Source organism: Amblyomma maculatum, chromosome 6 (genome assembly GCF_055883805.1).
Source record: "Amblyomma maculatum isolate TAMU_Amacu chromosome 6, ASM5588380v1, whole genome shotgun sequence".
NCBI classification, from domain to species: domain Eukaryota; kingdom Metazoa; phylum Arthropoda; class Arachnida; order Ixodida; family Ixodidae; genus Amblyomma; species Amblyomma maculatum.
Window position 1 is genome coordinate 48758415 of NC_139349.1, and position 23665 is coordinate 48782079.

General features: G+C 45.2%; 1 protein-coding gene across 3 annotated transcripts in view; it reads right to left on the bottom strand.

Annotated features, from left to right (window-relative positions):
- Window positions 1-12370: 12370 nt before the first annotated feature.
- Dnz1 (DNZDHHC/NEW1 zinc finger protein 11) overlaps window positions 12371-23665 on the bottom strand; it is a 35014-nt gene continuing 23719 nt past the window's right edge. For 2 of the 3 annotated variants that reach the window (XM_084606606.1, XM_084606605.1), the window contains exons 7-8: window positions 23167-23275; window positions 12371-19256 (exon numbers count right to left, since the gene is read on the bottom strand). In XM_084606606.1, the coding sequence (XP_084462732.1) occupies window positions 19183-19256; window positions 23167-23275 (183 nt within the window). In that variant the 3' untranslated portion in view covers window positions 12371-19182. The remainder of the gene's footprint in view (window positions 19257-23166; window positions 23276-23665) is intronic. The other variant, XR_014708025.1, reaches the window with a different exon arrangement.

The window sequence follows — 23665 nt, forward strand, 5'->3', positions numbered from 1 at the left end:
AACGGAGGCGGTGCCCTACACAACTAAACGAGTGCATAGTACACTGCACATTACTGCGTGAAATACGGTTTCATGCGGACAACGTGCACCACCTCGGAGCGTGGTTGCCGACGCGAGGTCTGCACAGTACCCGCTGGAAGGACTTCGTATGTCACTTCTGTGACACGGTGCAGAACCTTGTAAGGTCCAAAGTATCGCGACATCAGTTTTTCAGACAAGCCGGGCCGGCGCACCGGTGTCCACACCCAAACTTGCTCTCCTGGTTGGTATGTGACGTGTCGATGACGGAGGTTGTAGCGACGCGTATCCTTTCCCTGCTGTTGCTGAATGTGGATGCGGGCAAGTTGACGTGCTTCCTCGGCGCGCTGAGCAAACTGCTCAGCGTCTGGGATGAGAGGATTATCCGTGCAGCACGGAAGCATGGCATCTAACATCGTCTGAACGTCGCGTCCATATAGCAGGCGAAATGGCGTAAAACGCGTAGTCTCTTGAATGGCAGTGTTGTAGGCATATGTGACGTACGGGAGAATCTCGTCCCAGGTCTTATGCTGGGAGTCTATGTACATTGCAATCATGTCGGTGATCGTTTTATTGAGTCTCTCCGTGAGGCCATTCGTCTGTGGGTGATAAGCAGTGGTTTTGCGATGGCCCGTGTGACTCAGCTCAAATACGTCGTGCATAAGTTGTGCCGTAAACGCCTTGCCTCGATCGGTGATTACTTGGGACGGTGCGCCATGGCGCAACACGATTTGCTGCATAAAAAACTGGGCGATCTCAGATGACGTGCCACGCTTCACCGCCTTGGTTTCAGCATACCGTGTGAGATAGTCGGTCGCGACTATAATCCATTTGTTACCGACCGGTGTCAGCGAAAATGGGCCCAGAAGGTCGATGCCGATTTGGTCAAACGGTGTTCGGAGAGGCGCAATAGGTTGGAGCAAACCCGCTGGCTTGAGAGGTGGAGCCTTTCGACGTTGGCACTCACGACAGCCTCTGACGTAGCGATGAACGGCGTCAGCAAGTTTAGGCCAATAATAGGCTTGACGAACTCGGGCGAGTGTGCGTGCAAAGCCCAAGTGGCCAGAGGTGGGCTCATCATGGCAAGCAAAAAAGATATCGGCACGGAGGTCGGCTGGCACTACGAGGAGGAACGCTCGGTCAACAGTGCTGGAGTTCTGTTTGTATAGGACGCCATTCCGGACACAGAAAGCAGACAGGTTCCGAGCAAATTGCTGAGGGATATCAGCAGCGCGACCCTGCAGGTGATCAATGACAGGTCGAAGGTCCGGGTCAGCTCGCTGTCGGGTCATTATGTCTGAAGCACTCACCAGTCCAAGAAAACCGCTCTCAATATAACCTCGGTAATTACGCCATTTGGGCGAGCGCGGGCGCGGTCCGCGAGCCTAGTGTCGGGCGAATCCACCAGGCGGTGGAACAGAACTCGTGAGGTTTTCGCATTTCCGCGCGTAGAAGACTTGAGAGCTCCCTGTAATTTTTTGTACCTATTCAACGAAGCTCCGCATCCCTCAAAGCTGATTACGCGAGTAGATCACCTTGATTAGGCCTGCCTCTGCATTCGCCGTAGTTTAGTTGCTACGACATTCAGTGGGGTTCTTTATTAAATCTGGTGTTCAGCGGCTACGTGTATAGGCCTATGCATTCTCTTCCTCGAGCCTTGCCGCAGGAGCCGCTGGCAGTGAAATGCAACAACGCCAGTGTATAGTGCCGCTTCGGTGGCCCTTAAAAAGCCCAACCAATCAAAACTTTTCACGGCCATTTGACTGATAGCACCGAGTGTGGCAATGCATGAGGAAACTCCTCAATTCTCCGATTCCTCAGTTCCCTGACTTGCTGCACAAAGATATTCGTGAAGAGTATACAGCCCTATCACACCTCTTACAACAGCAATTTTCTGTTTCTGTTTATCTTCGTTTATGCACAATTCCCTTAAGGTTCTCCTTCTACTCCCCCCCCCCCCCCCCCCTCTTTTTCTCTATTCCACACTGATCAGAAGCACAGGTAAAACGAAAGCTATAAACGAGAACTCGAAACCTGTGCTATCTCTGAACGCTATAATTTCAAATCTCGCAAGGACATAGCTCATTGCATGTACCGAGAACTGTATTCTCAGTTTTACGGGCATTCAGGGCCCCTTCCTGTGGTGCCATGCACGCCTGTTCTGCACAACAGCGGGAACCGCACGTAGAAACTTTCGGCCTGCACCCGGGCTCCTCGATACATGCAGTTCTTCGAGGAAACGTGTTTGCTCATTTCTTTCTTTTTTTGTTACAAAGTGCAAACTCAGACGACAGGGAACTGCGCGCAAAGTGAGCGGTCCAGCTGAAAGAGCGGCACTCAGTCAGCGCTGTCCCCATGAGGCGGGAAGGCAGTGGAGCACATAGCCCAGCTGAGTGTCCCTGCACCCAACTTCGGAGGCAGAGCCTCGTTTCGAGCCGCGTCATTACTCACAATCAGCGGAAAGCAGCCGTATATACGGGCCGGCCGATCGCCCTGTGCCTCAGCCTACCGTCAGGCACAGCGCCGCCCAGTGTTTTGAAATCCGAGAAGCCGTCCGCGCCAGTACGGGGGAGACATCGCGAGAACTAGAATGGATGTTGCGACGGTGACCGTACAGCGCGGGGCGGGGGAGGGGATGTAAGGCGGGCTGAGTGGACTATGCTGTACTTGGTCCCGATTCAGATGCGACAACCTCCTCCCCTTTCATTCGCGCCGGCTGCAGAGACGTCAAATCGATATTCGTGAAATAAGGGCGGGTTGCCAGAAAATCGATAATAGAAAGGGAAACATGAAACGAAAATAATGAACTGTTATGTGTTCTTTTGTGCTGGCCAGTACACTCTGCGCATTTTTGTTTTGCCTATTTTGCTCCACCTGTTTCATCTCCTCAACAAGAAACGTGTCCGCCGCGCATTTAATGGCAGTTCGCTTGAGAAATTTAGACGATACAATAGAGAGGCTCGGTTTTAAGACCCTGGCTCATGAAAAGTAAGACATAGTACTAAATGTGAGGGAAAAACTACAAGAATCAGCTAGAAACTAAAACAGGCGCCATTAGAAAGGCTTCGAGGGAGGATGTATCTAGGTTTCGGAGTGCCTTGTTAGTGATGCGGTCCACTCCCGAGGCCGGTGTGCATAAACAGCGCCGCACGTACCTCTCCCAGGGAGATATCCGCCTAAAGATCGGGATTGTGGGACCCGGCGCAATCAGGAAGGGGTGTAGGGGGGTCGGTGCAGAGGTAGCGGTCCCGGAGGGCCTCCAGGAATTCAGTGTCGGTGAGCGAGGACGAGTGTAAGAGATGGGAGATATTTGCGCTGGGAGCCTTTGGTGTGTGTAGGGTCTAGCAGCACCTTAAGAAGCGACCACATTTCGCGAAGACCCAGGTTTCCGGTCATCCGGTCTCAGGTCTGACTCCACTGTTGCCGAAGAAGAAAGTGCTCCTGGGCCAAACGGAGACGCAGGCAGCGATTGTGTTTCTGGGCCTGCCAGCATAGGTGGAAAGCATGATAGGCTTCCCAAAGGTGCAGCCGTCTAGCTATCCACAGTAGTGGTGTGTGGTGCTGCAAGAAGTGTGGATGTGGCAGTGCGGACGTTCGCCAGAAGGGTCTCAGTCCAGGCAGAAGATATGAGCTAAGGGGGAGTAGAGACGAGTGAAGCAGACGCGATCCCACTCAACAACGTGGGTCAGACGAGTAGAGGTGTAAGCAAGTGAGGGGAGTGGGAATGTGGTGCAGAGAATATAGCGGTCGCTACCGATTGAGACCCCTGTATTAGTCCAGATCGAATCGAAAACATTTTTGGCGAGGAAAAGGTCGAGGTTCGTATGTTGTTGGACACTTGATCCGATCCTGGTGCGGTGAGCGCAGTCATTAATAACTGAAAGGCACTCATTGTGGATGACAGTCAAGAGTAAGTTGCGCTTGTAAGTGTTTTGTGTGTTACCCCAAGGTAGTACCAGTATTAAATGACGGCAACGCGAGTGTCGATAGTCGAGATGCGCTCCTCGATTTGCGCGAAACGGGCCATGATGAGCTGCTCAAAATGCTTCCAAGGAAGCTGGCGAACGACCTCACGCTCTGAGGCAACAGCATCTGATGAAGGAAATCGGCATTTGTGCGGGGGGCTACTAGTTGGAGAGGAGGCGCGCTATGACGAAGCCGATGGTGTCGTATTCATCGGCTCCTCAGTTGGCACCGGCGAAGGCGATGGCTGTAGACGTGCGGGAGCTGGGGAAGGAGGCAGAGGAGTGGGGAAGACAGACGCGAGGACAGGACAGAGGAAGCGTCCGCGCTTCCGAATATGAAAGGCGACAGCCTTTAACAGCTCATGCTCGCAGATCATGTCCGTCCGTCCGTAACGCTTTCGTTAAGTGGAAGGCGGTAGTTGGCAGCATGGCTTAGCACTAACTGGATGTAAGGCTTCCTAGCATTACGTTTGGCAGGAGTGGTCAACTCGGGCCTCTTCTTTCATATGGGAGGGTGACATCAGAATCAGCCTGCCAAGAGCCATTTAAGTTATCCCTAGGTCACGCAGGCATTCCCGTATGGCTCGGCTAAAGCAGAACTTTATATGTTGCATCATCGCGAAGGTGGGAGTGAAAACAGAGAGAGGTGCCATAGTGTAGGGCTTTGGACGACCGAGCGATAGGATCCACGCTAAGGTCACTTTCATCCCCAAACCTGGCAAACCCAGATATCCGAAATCTCCGCCCTATTTCCCCCATCTCTCGTCTTGGTAAGCTCTCTGGCACATCGTTCTCGACCGCTTCCAGAGCTTCCTCGAGGACAACCTCCTTTTCCCCGATTCGAAGTTTGGCCCTCCGAAGAGGTCCTTCACCCTCTTCAGGCCAAACGCACCCACGTGATCTTGTCGCTGGACTTGACGATAGCCTTTGAAGTCCTCATTACCGCTGTCCTAGACGCCATTTCCATCCTTAACATGGGTCCTCGTGTCGACGGTTACATCACGGCTTTTGCCCGTCGCATGGCTGAGATCTCATTCGACCCCTTCTCCTCTCCAGTTTTCACTACGAAATCAAGGTACCCCCAAAGATTTTGTTCGCTCTCCCCTTCTCTTCAACATCACCCTTCTCCCTATGGCTCATGGTCTAGCTACCATTCTTAACCTCTCCAATGCTTTCCACCCTCTGGGTGACCATGCAATCTTGGAGAGAAAGGCTGTCTGCTCCTTCCGGCTCGAGGCACGGTTCCCACCTATCGACGCACACCCCGTTTCTTGTCTCCTGTATCCATATTCCCGCTCTCCTTATCATGCAGTCCAATGGCAAACACACTGATGTCCTTTCTCGCTTTACCACCACCGTCCACCAGATTTTCCATCTCATCCGACGGGCTGCTAACCGGCATCACGGCATGGACGAGCACGACCTCCGTCATCTTGCACAGGTCATTGTCCACAGCCGTCTTTCTACTCCCTCCCCTATCTTTATCTCGTGCTGAAAACAAAATAAACCATCTCATACGGCAAACCTACAACTCGGCTCTTGTGTTCTCCACTTCTCAACTGGCGATGGGCGTCCACAATACTCAACTTCTGGAGGCCCATCTCACGGCACAACTCGATCGTCTATCTCGTACCCTTCTAGAGCCTTCTGTCTTCCCCTTCGCTTGACATGTGTGTCCCCTGTCTGTCAGCCATCCCTTACCCTCCTCTCTTCTCCGTGCTCAGTCAGCCCTCTTCCCAAGAACATGCACATTGAGCATCACGCCGCCTGCGGATCTGCCCGCACGTCCACCCTCTGGCGCCAGTACGTAGTACACAGTCCGAAGCTGTCTATGTTGATGCGTCACCACACCTTTCGACGCGATATGCGGCACCATACCTTGGCCACTGTTGCTCATACACTTACCTCCTCTCCATCACCACTATCCCTTCTCTCACCTCCACTGCCGCAGAGGAACCAGCTATTGCCGTCGCCGTTGCCAACCCCCCTGGCCCTTTTCATATTCAGCGACTCTAAGACCGCAGTCCGGAACTTTGCAGTCTAATCTCTTCCTCTGCGCTTGACATTCTTGAGCACTCCTCTCCCTTCCCGTCCTATCCAATTCTGGGTTCTATCCCATGCAGTGCACCCAGGAAATGAGGCGGCAAATTCCATCGCTCGAGGTGACCGACCGAGCTTGCCTCCACTACGGGATGGACACGCGACTCCCTCCTCACTTTCCATGACATCAACCTTCATCACCGCAACTCCCGCTTATCTCTCCCTCCTCCCCTCTCAAGTCCCTGCCATGTCGAACAGAGCACGTGGCGCCATTTTGCAGGCCCACACTTTCCTCTCCCGGCCCTGCGAGTCTTTCCTTTATTCATCCCGGTGCCTTCTCACTCAAATGCACGCTCTGCAGCTATCCCCTAGCAGACTATGCTTGCATTCTTTACTCATATCCGCCACACTTTCCCCCTAAATCCTGGCAGTTAAACAGCCCGCAGCTGTGAGAGGCTGCTTTGGCCAGCTCGGAGCCGCATATTCAACAACAGCTTACGACATGGGCAACGGAAGTCGCCGCTAGGCGTCCTGGAGGCCACGACCAGAAGCCACAAGGCTGCCTATGGAACGGCGACATTTCTTTTTTTTTGGCCCTCACTAGTTTTCGCATCACCACCGTCATAACAAGGGAAGGGAAGAATGTGGAAATAAAAGAAAGTGGGGCCGTAGTGAAGGGCTACGGACGACCGCGCTAGTGGGCACTTTAGTAGTCCAAAGTGCCCCTAGAATTGTTGATGCAGCTGCCGGACCTTTTTCGACGTTCTGCCCATCAATGCTCTGCGCAGCTAAATCAAAGACGGGATAGGCTTGCGATACGCTGTTGCTGCGCCGTCTGGCGTAATCGAAGGCTGTATAAAAGCACCGTCGGACGACATTCTAGACACTGTGGTGATGAACAATCGGCCACCGAACAAGGCGACACCACGTGGCAAGTGGTCACGTCGAGACGTGCGCGCAGGTGGTACGAAAAGGCCCACTGGGACTGGAAGAGAGCGGGGAACGGCTGCGTGTGTGTGCGCGTGCTTATCGTTCTCTTGTAGCCGACCGAACGCGCCGAAATAAATGGTTGTAAACTCTGCTAGCGCGTGTGCAATAACACTCGGCCTTCCAAAACTACACATGTGTGGAGGTGCATGGTGGGGGCAGCAGGGTACCTAGGGTTCTAGGCTTCCTTCTCTGAGAATGGAAAAACAATATAGTCATAAACAAGTTAGCCAATTATGTGTCTCAGGTAACTGGGATCGTAGAATCTCACTCAAAGATAAAGGTTTGCGGGAGCACTGCCTCTTGCACAAAAAACACGTGTTTATTATTAGCAGGATCGCGTATGCAACCCCGAATCTTATCTTGAGGTAACAGCGCGGAACGTGGACGGGAGCACAAGATTAGAAGACGACACAACAGCGCTCGTTGTGTAGTCTTCTAATCCTGTGCTCCCGTCCAAGTTCCGCGCTGTTACCTCAAGATGCATAACCAACATGCCCAAGCTGCTATTCTACCCGAATCTTAGCCAGAGCGAGCAACAAAAACTAGATATTTTGATTAGGAGGGCATATAAAAGCCACTAGACATTCCCGCCAGCATCTCAACTGAGCTATTGAAAACGGGGATACAAACACGTGGCGTGAAATCACTACGGCGGTGAGAGAGAAGCAACTCTAGAGACCGAGTTCCACGACAGCAGGAGGATCCTGGCCAGCATAGGAGAAAACCAGAGGGAGCTGTAATACGTGGCAGCAGAATTAGATCTTCAGGTTCAGAAGAGACTGAAGATCGCTCCAATTCCGAATATGCCCCCGACACACAAGCGCAGGGCACATAGTCGAAGTTATAAGAAAGACCACGAGATTTAGGTTCTACTCAAATTGCGTACTGCGATGCGGCCTGCAGCCTAGAAGGGGTAGCAGTAATTGCAGACAGGGACTATGAGATGGGGGTTCACCGGATCCCTCAGCACTAGAAATTCGCTCATAGAGGAAGAGGCTGCTCTGGAATCAGCCCGCAGGAACACCAAAGCCAAATTCATACTTTACGACTGCAAGATAGCAGTAAGAAACTTTAATAAGGGGATCGTTTCGAAATAAGAGGTTAAGATACTTGGACAATCGGTATTGGATATGAAAGATCTCCATCATGTGGGCCACAGCTCACGAGAGGATTACAGGCAATGAGGCTGCTAACGGTCTCGTCCGAAATATCTACACCCGGGCGGCCGTGGAATCACCCTTATCCGCTCAGCACGTACATGGAAATCACGGCTGCACACAGGATTGAAAGACTAGACCTCCCACCTCCAGATCGGTCTCTCACACCTAAGAAGTGCAGAGACATGGAGAAAATTACAAACAAACCGATTCTTTCCACCTTTTCTATACGGGGAGGGAGAACCTCCAAAGTTCTGCACCAAGTGCGGGATATACTCCCAGCATGTTAACGCTAAGCATGGCATTTTGTCGGAAAGCATATAGCTACACAAATGGCTCACTGTCAGAGCAATAGTAAATGTCATCCTGGCATAACCAAAATATATAGTTAGCGCATCAAACGCGTTATAACTACCGAAACGATGGCTAACCAAAACATGATGCGTTCAACATAAATCTGCCCCACACACAACAAAAATAAACGCATCGCCTAGCATGCAACATTACTGAGCAATCCATACCTTTCAGACACCTCACTGGAAGTTCTGACCACGGCAATCCAGTAGGAATCAGTTGCTGTCAAATTTTAAAGGAACAATTTACAGATGCAAATTTTATTTGAACTGCAGGTAACTTTTTGTGAGGTTGTTCAGTGAAATAAACAAATGTAAAGGCCTAAAATTTATAGTAATCAAAACTATTCCTTTAGTTGTAGGCCGTGAACAAGACTTCCGTAACACAGATGCAATACAAAACTGCACCCTGCAGGAAAAGGGGAAATATTGGGAAGCTAGGGTCACATCATGAGAGAGGTCAAACGCTAATCACTTTAGTCACTTATGTGCCATGAAACCCCATATAACTGATTTTCTTTTGAAGCGAAAGCTTCGATCAATACGGTAGGTAGATCGAGCCGTAGGGTACGCACGCTTTTCACCTTGAGGGAGATTTAGAGATCAAACTTCTGTGTTAAGCCTGGTCATCATCATGTGACTTTGGGGCATAGTCACGTAGGCCACCAAGTAGCCCGTGACCTCTGTCAAGGTCGTCAAGCTGTCAAGGTCAAGGCCACGTGATCTGGTGGTCGCCATGTGACTGGGCAGTTACGTAGGCCATCAAGTGGCCCATGACCAGTTAAGGTCACGTGAGCACGGTTTTCACGAGATTTAGAGATCAAATGTGTTAAGACTGGTGGTCGCCATGCGACTATGGGCATAGTCACGTAGGCCACCAAGTGGCCCGTGAAAAGTTCACGTGAGGCGATGTCAGTGTGACGTGGAATTGTAGAGGGTCCTAGAGGGGGCAATACATGTATAAATAGGAGCCCTAGGTTACAACACTGCGCAAAATGCACGACGAACACCCTGCTACAGTCACACGTCGGAACGCAAAGGGTTGCCGGAATGAGGCCCTGCAAAGGTGGCGTGCCGGAGACCGACGAAGAACGGGCTTTACGTTTGGAGAAACACATAATGTGTTCAATGCAAGCTTGGTAATGAGCGTAGCCATGTATGTGAAGCTTTCGTTTCCCTCCAGGGTTAACCAGTTAAACCACTAGCTATTTTTTTTGCTTCTGCCATCTAAGGCTCTGAAGGCATTTGCAATTAACAATAATACACCAGGTGTCCCAGCTAAATGTAAACAAGCTTTTAAAAACATGGAATGCCCTAGTCTAATGTATCCAACTAAGAGTTTTGAGTCACCTGGATTAGCCTGCAGTATATTTTTTCTTGAAGACCAAAAATCAATACAGAATTTAGACCATTTTGAAATACTGCTAGCTGTGACGTTTCCATTAAGATACATTTTGTGTATCTTTACTTTATTGCCATTCAAATAAAGCAATCCTGTGACGGGATTGCTAGCTCACATCGCTCACCCCAGACTGACACAAAGTTTCTTCGCGGGCACAACGCACCAAAGAAAAGTGAATTATGCTCTCAGAGTCTCGAGGCTAACGTAGTACTGCTGTCGCATGGAAGCTTTTTACTGCCTAAGTTATGTTCGAGACAAGTAAAAAAGTTGTGCACTGCATGAATGGTAATTTGATGAAAGCATTTCGGTAAGCTGTTTTTCGGGACGTTCTACAACTTCTGTATTGACTTTTTGTTCTTTAAGCATATAAGTAACTAATTAGTCTTGATAAATTAAAAATGTTTGGAGAATGAAAACTACTGCAGACCAAGCCACTCCACTCTCAACAGCTCTAAGTTGATTTCACTAGGTTAGGACACACTTTGATTAACTGAGGCGGGACATGGTAGAGCAGTGTAAATGTAAAAGTAAAAAATATTACATAAGAATATTGCAAAGTGGGAGACACGCTTTTTAGGCTTCGAAATGGCCACGAACACGTTTCCCAACAGTTCTCCAGAAAGAATAACACGGAACAATTTACGACCTGCAGAATAGGGCATTCAAACAAAACTTCACTGACACAACCACGACCTCCTCTATAGAGGAGGTCGTGGACACAACCAAGTTATGCTCTGGTCCCAAGGAACTTCTCCAAGGTCTTTACTGCAAAGGAGGTTTGACTAGTAGGGGACCACCCTGGAAGACTAATTTTTTTGTCCAATAATGTTGATTCCTATAGCTCTAAAGGAGCAAAACCAAAAAGGAGCAGCGGAACAGACCTGAACTTGCAGAGAGCCGGCTCCGTGAACTGCGCATGCGCGCCCAGGACCAAAGTGGAAAGGAGGATATGTTGCTCTTCTGGACGGATAGGACGTCAAATAGCTTTTAGTGCTTGTTTTTTTCTAGAAGTAAGCCTCAAACCCAGATGCTCACTGAGTCGCCCAAAGTATGGCCCAAAGAAGGAAGGCAGAACAGCTACACGGCAAGTGCAAAGGAGATAGATACGATGATGATGATGATAACCGATGCAACCCCCATTAGTGCCAGCAAAATCACTTTAAATATATAAAAGTTTAACAAAAGGTGGCAAATGAAATAAATAGTACATTAGCCAACAAATATTGCACAACTAAAAATGAGCGCACAACAAAAAGGGTAATGAAGTAAAAACACTGCAGAAGGAGGAAAGCAAAGCATGTGTATGTCGATACGGCTGCTAAAAACAATTGAAGTGGTATCTCAGCAGTCCATATTTGTTCATTGCAATGTGAAATTAACCCTTGAATTGAATTAGGCTTAAATATAATATTCAAAATTATATTTGCGTCAACGTCTTTGTCTTCCGAGCTCACTCGCTGGCGCTGATGTTTGGGCTGCTCCTTCACGCAGCTTAAAGGCCGCTGACGACCGCGCCACGGGTCTTTTTCGCAAAGGTCTCGAGACTTTGCCGTGTAGCTGCGCGCCAACCGCCTTTGGAGCAAAGAACCTTTATTCCAAAGGCCTTACAAGTGCCCGTGTGACAAGGGTGTTGTACACTTACAGCCTTGAAGCACTAAAGCCTAGACAAAATAAAATAAAATAGATCAGCATTAGTGCTGTACCTGTTGTAAACTGAAGAAAAACCGATCCAATCTAGTAGCCAGAACTTGATCCTTGTGTCTCACTTTGGAACAAGATGTCTAGCAAGCATGCAGGATACACAGAACTCATCAGGCCTTCCCGAACTCAAAACATCAACATTTGCTTCCAATTTCTCCCCACTTTACTGCAACATAGGCTTTCTGAGCACAACTTCAACGTTTTTTTACCAGCATCGAGAACAACAAAGCTTTCATTACATTATAGCTCAGAAACAGAGAAGAAAATATGGTCTTCTAAAATAGCCCCCTAAAGATGGCTAAGACCTTTTTGTCCTGATATTGTAATAAACTGCTTTGCACTTGCTAGCCACTGTAACAGCATAGCTTAGAAGCCCTCGTTTGAGGGCTAGATGATGATCATTTAAACCATCAGGACGCAATAACACGTGGCAGATATCAGAGGGAGAATTCAAATCATTTAGCCTACATGCGCAAAAAATTCTTCCTCACATTCACCAGGTAATGCACTATTTCAAAACGCAAAAAGAAAAAGAGGAACGGGACTCCACAGATCCATGTCAATAATTCCAGTGAAATGCAGCAAAGCAGCAGTACCTCAGCGACACACCGATATGCTGCTACTTGGTAGTTTGTTTCAAAGCAGGGCATTTACTGCACATGTTCCGAAGTGTGCAAAGCATGGCCCGTGAACCTGCTAGACTCTGGAATCGCTATGTCACGGAGTTAGTAATCCAGCACGACGAAAAGAAAATATATATTTATTAGCAACAGGTGGGCAGCACAGTGCAGATTGGGAGACACGTGGGCACTGCACATTCACATCACAAACGCCTTCTGGGCATCAGTCCATGACACACATGCTGGGAACAGATATACATACAAGCATGTTTCAAGTTCGACATAAAATTATATTCATTAAGTAAATAATTTGTGTAAACATGTTCGTTGCCTGAAGGCTACCACGTAAATTGTGCGACGTGAGATCGAAACAGCTCATTGCACCAACAGAGTAAAATAACATTTATATTGCATATCATATAGCAAGTAAGTGTAATTAAAGACTCTAAACTGCCTCTTGCATATGGTAGCTAAACAAGCTAAACAATTTTGGAGGGTACGATCTGCTGCCATGAGCACCTTAGCCAAAGCTGAATACGCCTATGCGTGCACCACACTCACAAATAAAGCGATAAGCCCTCATTCGTTTGATAAGCTCTCCTGAACATCAACATGTGATGTCCATCCCATGCAAAAAGAAAACTAAACAGCCGACTCCTCTGCTATAATCTAATCAATCAAAAGACTCTTTCAGTTGTTCGATGAAAGAGCTTCATTACCACCAGTGAGATCACCATGAGTAACAGAAAATAAGTTTTGTGCTATATGCTAGTTTATAAACAAGAAAATTATAAACCAAGTTGCAGATAAATGAAAGCATTCATTTTATACTTTCAATATCTTGGAAGCTCCTGATGACAGCTGAGAAAACTTTTTTTTTTCCCCCAAGTAGACGCTGCTCAAACAGCAACCTACATATTCCAAAGTGTTTCTCACTATCGGCATAGAGGAGTGTCGGGGCTCCTTAAAGAGATACCAAAGAGAAAAATAAAGTGGACTTGCATCGATAGAATGAGAGTTCCCGATTACAAAAACAAAAAAACAAAAAAAAAAAAAAAAAGCACTTACTGAAAACAGAGCTGTTATAAGGTAGTAAAGAGGAAGGACACAAATACAGGTATCGCCGCCACAGCCGAAACCAACGTTAGTAGTTCTAGTAATGTTGATCGAAACGGCCGAGACTCGCAACCAGAAATCACGTGGCGCGGAGGGGATCCCGGAGGCTGACAAATGCGAATTATGTTGCCCATTTTAATGCAGTAGTAGGTTTTGTCTCGAACATAACACGCTTTTATCACACGTAGAGGGCGAAACAAGAACGTAAATGTTGCAAGGCAAATATAAAAATATACGTAGCGGCGCCACAGGCGCCCACTTCAGTTTTGGTTACGTTTCGGCTCCGCCACTAGGTGCGTGCTCGGATAGTTTCGTTTTGTACCTGTGGCGCCTGAAATAAGAGCTCAGAGCAGATGCGCCTACCCTAAGTGCTTATCGAAGGAAGATCATGACTCGGCACCATGGTGGAAGAAAAAACTAGGAGGGAGCGCCGCGGGCTGGGAGGGAAGCCTAGTCATCAAAATATAATGAAAAGCAGATGGAAAGCATCATGAGAATTGAGCCATCAGTGACACGGTAAGCGGTAGACGGTAGCTGGTTTCCGTTGGGGTTTCGCAAGCTCCGCTCTGGAGGAATGCCTTCGCTATGCGACGCCTGCGCTAAAAATCTGAGACGCGCGCTGAGCAGACGATGGATGAATGGAACTTTGAACCTTTAGACGAGCCGATGCCCTAAGAGCTGCCGCTGCCACAGTACACACGTATTTCACAAAGTGCGGGGCTCGGCGCACAAAGTCAAGACTAAGGACTGATCCGCTTCGTCCAGTCGTCCTTCGTGTCCTTGTGTTTCGCACTTTGTCCTCGTTTTTGTGTTTTGCCTTTGTGCACTAGTCTCGCAAGCATGGAATCAAATCAACTAGCCCAACTACAAAAGTTGTCATACGAAATGCTGCATGTCGGGATGCTAGAAGGATATACCACTCTGGGCTGTTGCTCAAACGGTGAGTATCCTGTTATGCACACTCCTCGAGAAACAAGACGTTTGCTTGTCAGGGTATGTGCACGTATTGTTCGAGACGAAAATCACCTGCTTCATTTATGAAACTCAGACCTCAAATACATGTACTGCTTCAGCCAGCATGCGACGTACGTTATTTCCTGACGAACCCGTGGTTGAAAAACCTACCTGCGGTTCTCACCAGTGTGCCTAACACGCGAGTACAATACAACATCCGTAAACAAAGTAACTTTTGTGTTATGACGAGACGCGCAACTTGCGGCAGTCCACTCCAGTAGGCTTTCCGCTGGGGCATCCACAGTCACTATAGAATACCATGCAACCAGCTGCTTTTGAGTATGACAACTATGTTGGCTAAATTCCCAAGAATCATTGCGCACAGGAGAGAGAAGGGAGCGGAGTAAGAGGAGGTTGGCTTGCGGAGGCTACGCACACTCCCTCCTAGCTTTTTCTTTCTCCATGCTCGGCACGCACCTGCGAAGTATTTTACGCTCCCTGTGCGCCAGAAATCACTGAGTCCCCTCTTGTGTCATAGTGTGCATCATTCTACCCTACTACGTAGTAGGAGAAAACAAGTGTGAATTCGACCGGCGGGAACAAAAAAAAAAACCTCAACTTCTTATCGCAGTATCTCAGCAATAATTCAATATTTTGCTGCCGAATATGCGGCGACAATCTCGCGAAATGCCGTTTATTAGATTTTGATAGCATATTTGGGTGTCTTTAGTGTCCCTTTAAGGCCTCTTATGACACCTGCATTTTCAGGAAAGTAGTATGGAGAGTAGCGCCTCACAGGTAAAAGTATTCACCAGAAAATGTACTGCTCTAATGCAACAGCAGCATGCTCTGCAGCAATATCACGATCGTAGAAAATCATCAGAAACTCAATATGAGGCTCGTATACATTTCTGAGGGACACAAAGTTAAAACAACGGCTTGCAGGCTAAACACTGGCACAGTATTCTTAGAACTGCATACCTTTTCATGCTGCAAGTACACTCAACCACTACAGCCCAGGCTGATGAAGTCAAAATTACTATAACTACTCACGTTCACACACAAAAAAAAAATCCTTTTCTAAAGCCACATGGCTTAGCCTTCAAGGGAAAAATAAATGATATGTTCGAGGACAGTGGCTTGCATCAGTGATTACAGTCCACGAAATTATCCCACGTCAGGTGCAGCACTGCACAGTATATATACAATGCATATATCACCAAAAAGTGTCAAGATAACGTCATCCAGTGGGGAAGGAGACGAATTCGTCCACTGCCCTATACAAGATCACTCTGCTCTTCGAGAGTTACAACATATTTCAAAAAGCACTCACAAAGAATAGGGAGCAAAAAAATGGCGAATGTCTCAAAAATATTGTGGCTAGAGTAAATGAACGAATATGCAAGAGCCCCAAGTTTAGCACACATTCTGTTCTCAGTATACAGGTACAAGAACGAGCCTCATTAAGTGAATACTCAATTTCCAGCCATGCTCTCTTTTCGTGCCGATTTACAATCCCTTAATGCCATGATACAATATTACATGCACACACAGAGTAGAGGTATCACATTTTTACTCCACAACCACTTACTCCTCATTGCAATGCGTAATGTTGCACAGGCCTACGCAGTGTCGAATCTCATCTCATGCAGTGTGCGATATAAACCTTACCTAGCTCAAGGGCAAATTTATGTACAGCCTTTATCAAAAGTTTACAGCCCATGGGGTCTACTTCTGAGCGATACTATGTGGCTCGTAATGCATTCCCAGGTTTCCATACTTGCTGAAGGCAAGAAGACGTTTCGTCCTACCCTCTCCAATGGCTAGGACTTCCACGATTATTACAGAAGTCATATTATACGGCTTAAAAGCAAACCTTCTGGGTTGTAAACTTTTGATAAATGTTGTACTTCAGTGTTCATACATCCAGGCACCTTCTGTGACCTGACTGCAACAAACCATTGTGAGACTGCTGGTAAAACATAACGTGTGTGTCTATGTGTGCATCACACATGTGCATTCTACGCTCAAGTTGTGCTTACCCTTGTACGAAACACAAGACATGAGCACTAGCAAATTGCATACAGAATAAAAAGTGATTGAATCTGCGGTTGCAGTTGCAAAACAGCCAAGAATGAGGTACTATACATGTGTTCCCGAGAAATGCAGTTTGGCATCAAGTTGAGAATACTGCAATTAGTACTGGGGGTTTGCAGTCAAATCACGTAATTGCTGCAGCAGTGGTTTCAATTTAAAATGACTAGAATCAATTACTTCAGGTATACATATATCAACTGCTATGCAAATCTAGTATACCCTGCAAACACTTTGAATAAAAATCTAGCAGGACTGAATATAGTCACCGAATCTTGCATGTTTTGAGCACTCATAATGACAGCAACAAAACTTTTAAGTCATACTTTAACCACCACAACCTCTCAGAGTTGTCGAAGGAATGCAGGGGAACAAGCAATCCGACAGCTCCAAAAGCCATTCAGCTCAGCCCAGCTTTAACAGACATGGTCATCACATAGAATGTGTCCGTTTTAACTACGTTTTTGTAACAAACTTCTCGGGGTAAGGTGAAAAAATGAGAAGGGTTCAATGCTGCTGAACCGAATGTGGAGCGAAAGCATTAGCTGCGGGTGACCGAGCATTCTTCTTCTTCTCCTTCTTCTCCTCCTCCTCCTCCTCCTTCTTCCTCTTCCTCTTCCTCTTCTTCTTTCTTCTTCTTCTTCTTCTTCTTCTTCTTCTTCTTCTTCTTCTTCTTCTTCTTCTTCTTCTTCTTCTTCTTCTTGTCCTACTGTCTTCTCATGGCTATGCCTCTTCATGACGTAGCTGAGGCTACCCGAGGTCTTGCTTTGGCCGTCTTAGTGTTGCTTTTGCAACAAAACAAAACAATTTATGATGAAACAAAACATCGGTAATGCAACTTCATTTCTTCACTCTGAATTAGACAAGTGCAGCTTCCATTAAAGTTGGAAAGTGCTTACCAAGGGCTCTGCTGGAGACTGAAGTTTTTCAGATATGATGTGAGAAACTGTACTTGATGTGTTCACAGCCAACAAAAGCCATTTCAAATTTTGCACATTTATCCACCTGACTCCTTCATCATTTGTAAATTCCAAACATTAAAAACGATTCTCTCAAAGAATAACAGTTTTGCGATGCAACAAATAAAGTTGGTACAAGACACATAAGTGCCAGTATCATCTTAGACATCAACACTGCCCTGTCACATGTCCCCTAGTGAGTCTTTTGCGTGTCTGTGAAGTTCCGACAGTCAAGTACATCGGCATGTTCTTAACTTCAAAGAAGAATAAAAAATAAAGCACGACGTTGCAAGTCAAGAGGCTATTATATCAACAGAAGTAAAACAGAGAGAAGAAAAATACTGCGGAACTGTGCTGCACAACCCATTCAAGCATGCCGTCCAGAGTGAAAGTTAAAGAAGTCAAGACAGAAGTGAACGCACAGGAAGATTATCACTACTGACGACAAATCAAGAAACTTGTGCATTCACTCGTGAAAGTGGTGTGTCAGCATATCCTTCTGCTGCCTGAATGCAAATTATGATGGTCAGGCTGCCTTCATTCAGACTAATCAGGTAATGATTACAATTGTAAAGCAAGAGCACAAGCCTCTTCAACATTTTTACTTCACACAGGCACCCCCCATCTTTTGGTTTAGTCACCTTGTAAGCAAGCAACCTCTACCTCCACAAACGTCAGCATCAAATTTCATGATGTTGACAGAGAACGCTGCCCATTAAGCAACATCATGCTTTCATACAACAGATGATCCAGCCATAAAAAGACGCATATGACATTGTACTTTCTAAAAATTAACATTGGTGTAGCCTCGCACTGATGGGAGGAGATGATGTAAAAGATAACTATGAACAATAAAGATGAACCATCAAGAATCACCTTGCAAATGGTACTATTTTGCAAAACCAGCTGCCAATAACTATTCAACGTTTTGGGACTGCCAAAGGTGTATGCAAAATTTCTTAAGCCAACAATGACTTATACTTGGACTGTTACTTGAGCCATACTTAGCATGTAAGAGGTGCCAAAATTCAAATCAAACACATCCACGGATAGCTGAAAGGTTATAAGGCAGCATAAACTTCACCAATTTAGCCTAAATTTAAACAGCTGCCTTAAATATTGATGCGATTATAGTAATTGTTCCATAATTTGTTCAAAGCAGAATTAGCTCCACCACACATCTTGATTCTTCTCACTGGGAAAAGAAGTCGGAGCAATTAGAGTGGTACATACTAAAACACCTGACTCATAAATGAGCATCAACCATTTGAACCTAAATACAATAAAAGCTTCCCAAACAATGACAGTTCATGATTTATAGAAAAAAAAATTAACAGGCTTTCACAAACCAAATACTTTGCCAGGTGCCTGGCTGCACAAGGTGAAGAGTTCTACATTTCAAACTTATTAGTGGTATAATTCAGCAATGCTATTAGTACACACTTTTTCTGAACATTACATTTAACATCCACACATTAGCAGTCTGGAACTGCAAGCATGTTATTACAAAGCATGCAAAAGTTGTTTGCTAGTTTGTTTTCCTCTTTTGGTAAACAGTTTCAATAGAAGAGCAGTGACACAGTTAAAACAGTGATTGCATTAAAATTCAAGTAACTACCATAAACCAAGTACTGTTAAATGATCGTAGAAAAACTACTAGCACACACACACACATTTAGCATACCTCCATGTCTACATGCTCACAATCCAACCAAGAGGGAAGTCACGAGCAGGAGAAAGAGATGATGAGACACTGTTCAGGGTTTCAACATAAATAACATTTCACTCAAGGATCCCACAGATGAACAAGGCGTCACACATCATACGACAACGAGTCGAGATTCTTGGGTGCAGAATCACAGGGAAACAGCCACAGGAAGGGAGACCCTGCAAACAGACAATGGAATTGCCGGACATAAGGAATCCATGAAAAATCTTCCATTTTGTTAATTTTCTTCATTTCATTTGAATGTAGTGCAGTCACAAAATATAAGAAAACAAGACAGAGAGAGGCAAGGTAAAGAACACAAGCAAGAGCCATAAGTACTGTCCCTATGTTAAAGGGCAGTCTACTGACATTATTGACAATTTTTGTTTTTTCTTGCATTAATGCGAAGTTTTTCATACGGTAAGTCCATTTTGGCGATGGTATATGACTTCTGCAAACCCTTACAATAGGAACAGGTTACGCAGTTAGCATAGCGACTCTATGGACATAATGACTGTCAGATCACCAGTGTCACCCAAGCGGCATGCAGTGCCAATACTGAACATGTGCAGCCTAGATGCACAGATTTTGCTAAAACTATACTTAAGAGCACTAAGGTAGCCTTAGATAACTTAAAATTAATGAATTACTTAAAGAAAATTGGGGTTATCTATCTCAGATACTAACAACTGTCCTTGCATGTAACAGCACTGCTATACGAATGGTGGCGTCTTTGATCAAGAGATTCTTACTTTTGACAGCATTTTAAAAGTAAATTAAGCAAGACTAAACCAGAAAAATAGTGGTAATTTGTTGAAAGTATGAAAAGCAGGCTGACTGAAGTTGATACGAGCAAAATTAGCGGTCTGTATGACACTGTGGCCTAGTCATGAAACGTATAGTATTCATCTCAGACACTTAAGGCGGCTACCATGTTAGCTGCAATAAGAGAACATAACACTACACAGTGATTCACCCAGCCTTGAATTTTCTGATCCATTTAAAATATAAACTGCCTAAATCACAAGTTCTGCATGTTACTTCCCCCAAATGATGAGATCTACCAAGATATGCTAATATTTTATAATCAGCTCCGATGATAGACTCTCTTTATAGGTGTGCTGCAGAGAAATTGAGACTTTCTGTTATCTGCTGATATTGCACTAAGAAGGTGCGATTATCTGAAGCTGCAGTAATTATTTCACATATTTTCGGGCAGATGGCATTATTTGCTAGCTTTTTTACTTGCACCTCCGATGCAGCCCGCTTAAATGGGAGGTATGTGTAATGTCACACGTTTCCTAGCGACCTGCTCCCGTCGCATCGTGGTGGTATAGATCCGACTATCGCGCCTGGGATTCTGTGTTACATCATGTAAGTAGCCCCAACAATAGTGTGACTGCTCGAAATATCAAGTTAGGCCCTTAACTAGCATTAGCAAAAAATATGTAGCATTTTTTTGTTAATGGGGCACTAATAGTGAACCCAGTCAGCCTAGCGTGAGTGACTCCCACGAACCGAATTGGCACGCATTTTGTGTGGGCACGGGCCTTGTTCAAAACTATTGCCATCATTGTTACCTAAATAGTATCACTAATGTTGCATTTCAATCAACACGCCATGAGTGAAATAGTGCTCTGCTCAGTTTTCGCTATATTCAAACATGCTGTCTAGTACACACAGTATATTTATTTTACTGCCAGCTCAAGTATGCATATATACTGCCTGCAGGCTGGTTAATAAACTGCAAAAATATTAGCGCATTCCTAGTTTAATTCCGTTGCACGTCCCATTTGTTCATCATAGTTCTCAATTAAAATGATAAAAGCAGTGAAATCAGTGAGAATGCTCCCAAACTATGACTTGACAAGGGAAATGCAGATGTAACAAGCATTCCCTCTTTGTATTCCATATTATTACATGTTATTCCATATATGCTACAGAATACACTTTTTTATTACTATATTTATTTTTCTTGATACAAGGTGTTTCACGTAGCCTGAGCCAAAGATTAATATAGAACAGTGCACTACAGCTATGTGAAACCAACAATGTATTGTTTGCCATGATGCAGTACTCCTCAAAGCATTTTATATACATTTGGCTAGATTACTTAATTGATTTAAGATGATTTATGCAAAATATTTAACCTGTTTAGGGCTAAGTGTGTTTCTTCAGGTTGGAAAGGAATTCTGAGATACCAATCCAGCTTCTTCTACCATTGTATCTAATACCTGATTGTTTTTTCCCTGGGGTTCAAAGAAAGCCCACAAAATATGAAAAAAAAATACCGCACAACTGTGCTCTTGCACTACTGTACTGTATACCGCGCTTTCAAACACACTTTGAATCAATGAAGCATGCACAGCTCAAAATAAGCAACAAACGATGGGCAGGCTACCGACAGCCAACTTGGATGGCGCTTTTATTGAGCTGTGACATTTATGGAACAAATACAGAAGAAAATGGACTGAAGTTGCATAATTCAAGGTAGGTTCTCTTTTCTTTATTTTGTATCATCGTGCAGTCCATCGAAATGAACTTCGGTCAATCAAGCACATACAGCACACACATTCCTTAGTTATAAACATGGTTGGGGGCATCGAAATGTGGAAGTGTATGAGAGCAGTCACATGATACTTTTTCAAACATCGCAGTCTTCCTTTTAAAGGACAGAAAGACTGCTTAGAAGGTACACTGGTAGAAAAAAACAGGATAGGTTGTTTATGAACTCCCTCTACAACTTAATGAAAGGCACTTTGCCCAAAACTGAAACTGGACAAGGTTCTTGAAGGGCCAAAAATTGTGAAAAAAGCGACTTTTTGAAAACAACATTTCGGAAACTTAAAACTCATCTTTAGATACCGACTAATTCATTCACTCCCTTGGTCATTTATTCCACTTTATATGATAAAAACGAGTCTAATAAATCCCGTCTCAGTTCATTTTTTCTCGTTTTCTCAAAACACAAACTCTTGATCGTTTGCTAGATTACAAGAAGGATATCTTCGCATTTAGAGCAGAAAAAGGCATAATTTTTATTGCAGCAAGCTCCTAGGCAAGTAAACTATACAATTTTGGAAACAGATTTATTTTCATTTCATGCGTGGCAATTTTTTTGCATGCTCTAATTTTGGTTTTGGTTTTGGGGTTTAACGTCCCAAAGCGACTAGGGCTATGAGAGATGCTGTAGTGGAGGACTCCGGAAATTTCGACCACCTGAGGTTCTTTAATGTGCACTGACATCACACAGCACATGGGCGCCTAGCTTTTTGCCTCCACCGAAGAGCAGCTGCAGAGGTCGGGATTCAATCCCCGCATCCTTGGTCACAGTGGTCGAGCGCCCTAACCACTGCTCCACCCAGGCTGGGCACATGCTCCAATTTAAATGGCTCATCAACCACTCTTTCTTACATCGAACTTCAAGTTGTAAAATGACTAATATGGCCTTGATCAGAAAGGTAGTTCCTACGTTGTATTCCTTATACAATATACTATTTAGCCACATGTTAATAGTAGTTTTCTGATTAGTGGATTATTCCTGATCTTTTCCATAAACAATGGAGTGAAAATGTCAGGTAATTTAAGAACTAATTGACATATCAAAAAGTAATTACATATTTGAAATCAGCACATAAAACTGACTAAGACTGTGCATTTTCATTATAATTAGATTAAAAATAAAGAAAAATGTTCCAAGAGCCCCATCCTTAAGCAGAATGTAAAAATTACTGTTACGAGCACTACAGGATGGCAGACAATACCCTGTTGGTTTCACCAGGCTACACTTTACCACCGTTTGTAAAATTCTTGGTTCAAGTTACATGAAATGCCTTGAATTTAATCCATAATTTTCATGTATAAGAGTGCATTCAACAGTACTGCTGACAACAGCATGAATAAATCTCACTGAGATCAAAGGTTACGGGTGCTCAAATTCACTTTAATTAAGTAGTACAAAAACGTCCACAAAGTAAGGCAGAATCTCTATGTTTGCAGAAGTGCAGTCAAAATGGGATTTTTTTTTTACTTTCCCTCCAAAGCGTAACAATTAAAGAAAAAAGCGAAAACGGCAGAAAATGCACTTACCACGCCCGCAAACTTCACTCATAAGGGCCATTTTTGGTTTCCTAGCCCTGAAAGGCCCTTTCTTCTGCATCTGTTCAATAGCTGTCTCATCAGAAAGAATCGCCTGGAACTGAAAATTCCAAATACTTTAAAAACGGAGCAAGCAATACTGCAGACTGTCGCACTGATCTGTTAAGTCTAAAGGTGTTCTGTAATGTACTTGCTGTTCTTTTAATGCAAGAGGCTTGTTGCAGCAGTTTCCACCACTCTTCTTTTCTTTTTTCCTTTTTTAAGTTCTGGGTAATAGCGCGAAAGTACACGAAGGACGGAAGGAAGTAAGACACGGACAAGTGCTAGTCCGTGTCTTACTTCCTTCCGTCCTTCGTGTACTTTTGCGCTATTTTCCATCATGAATGTTAACCAACTCGCCCAACTTTCGTCATTACTTAAGTTCTGGGGACTATTAATAGCTCATCTACTGTGAACTATTATAATGCCAGTGGTGACAGAACTGCAAGAA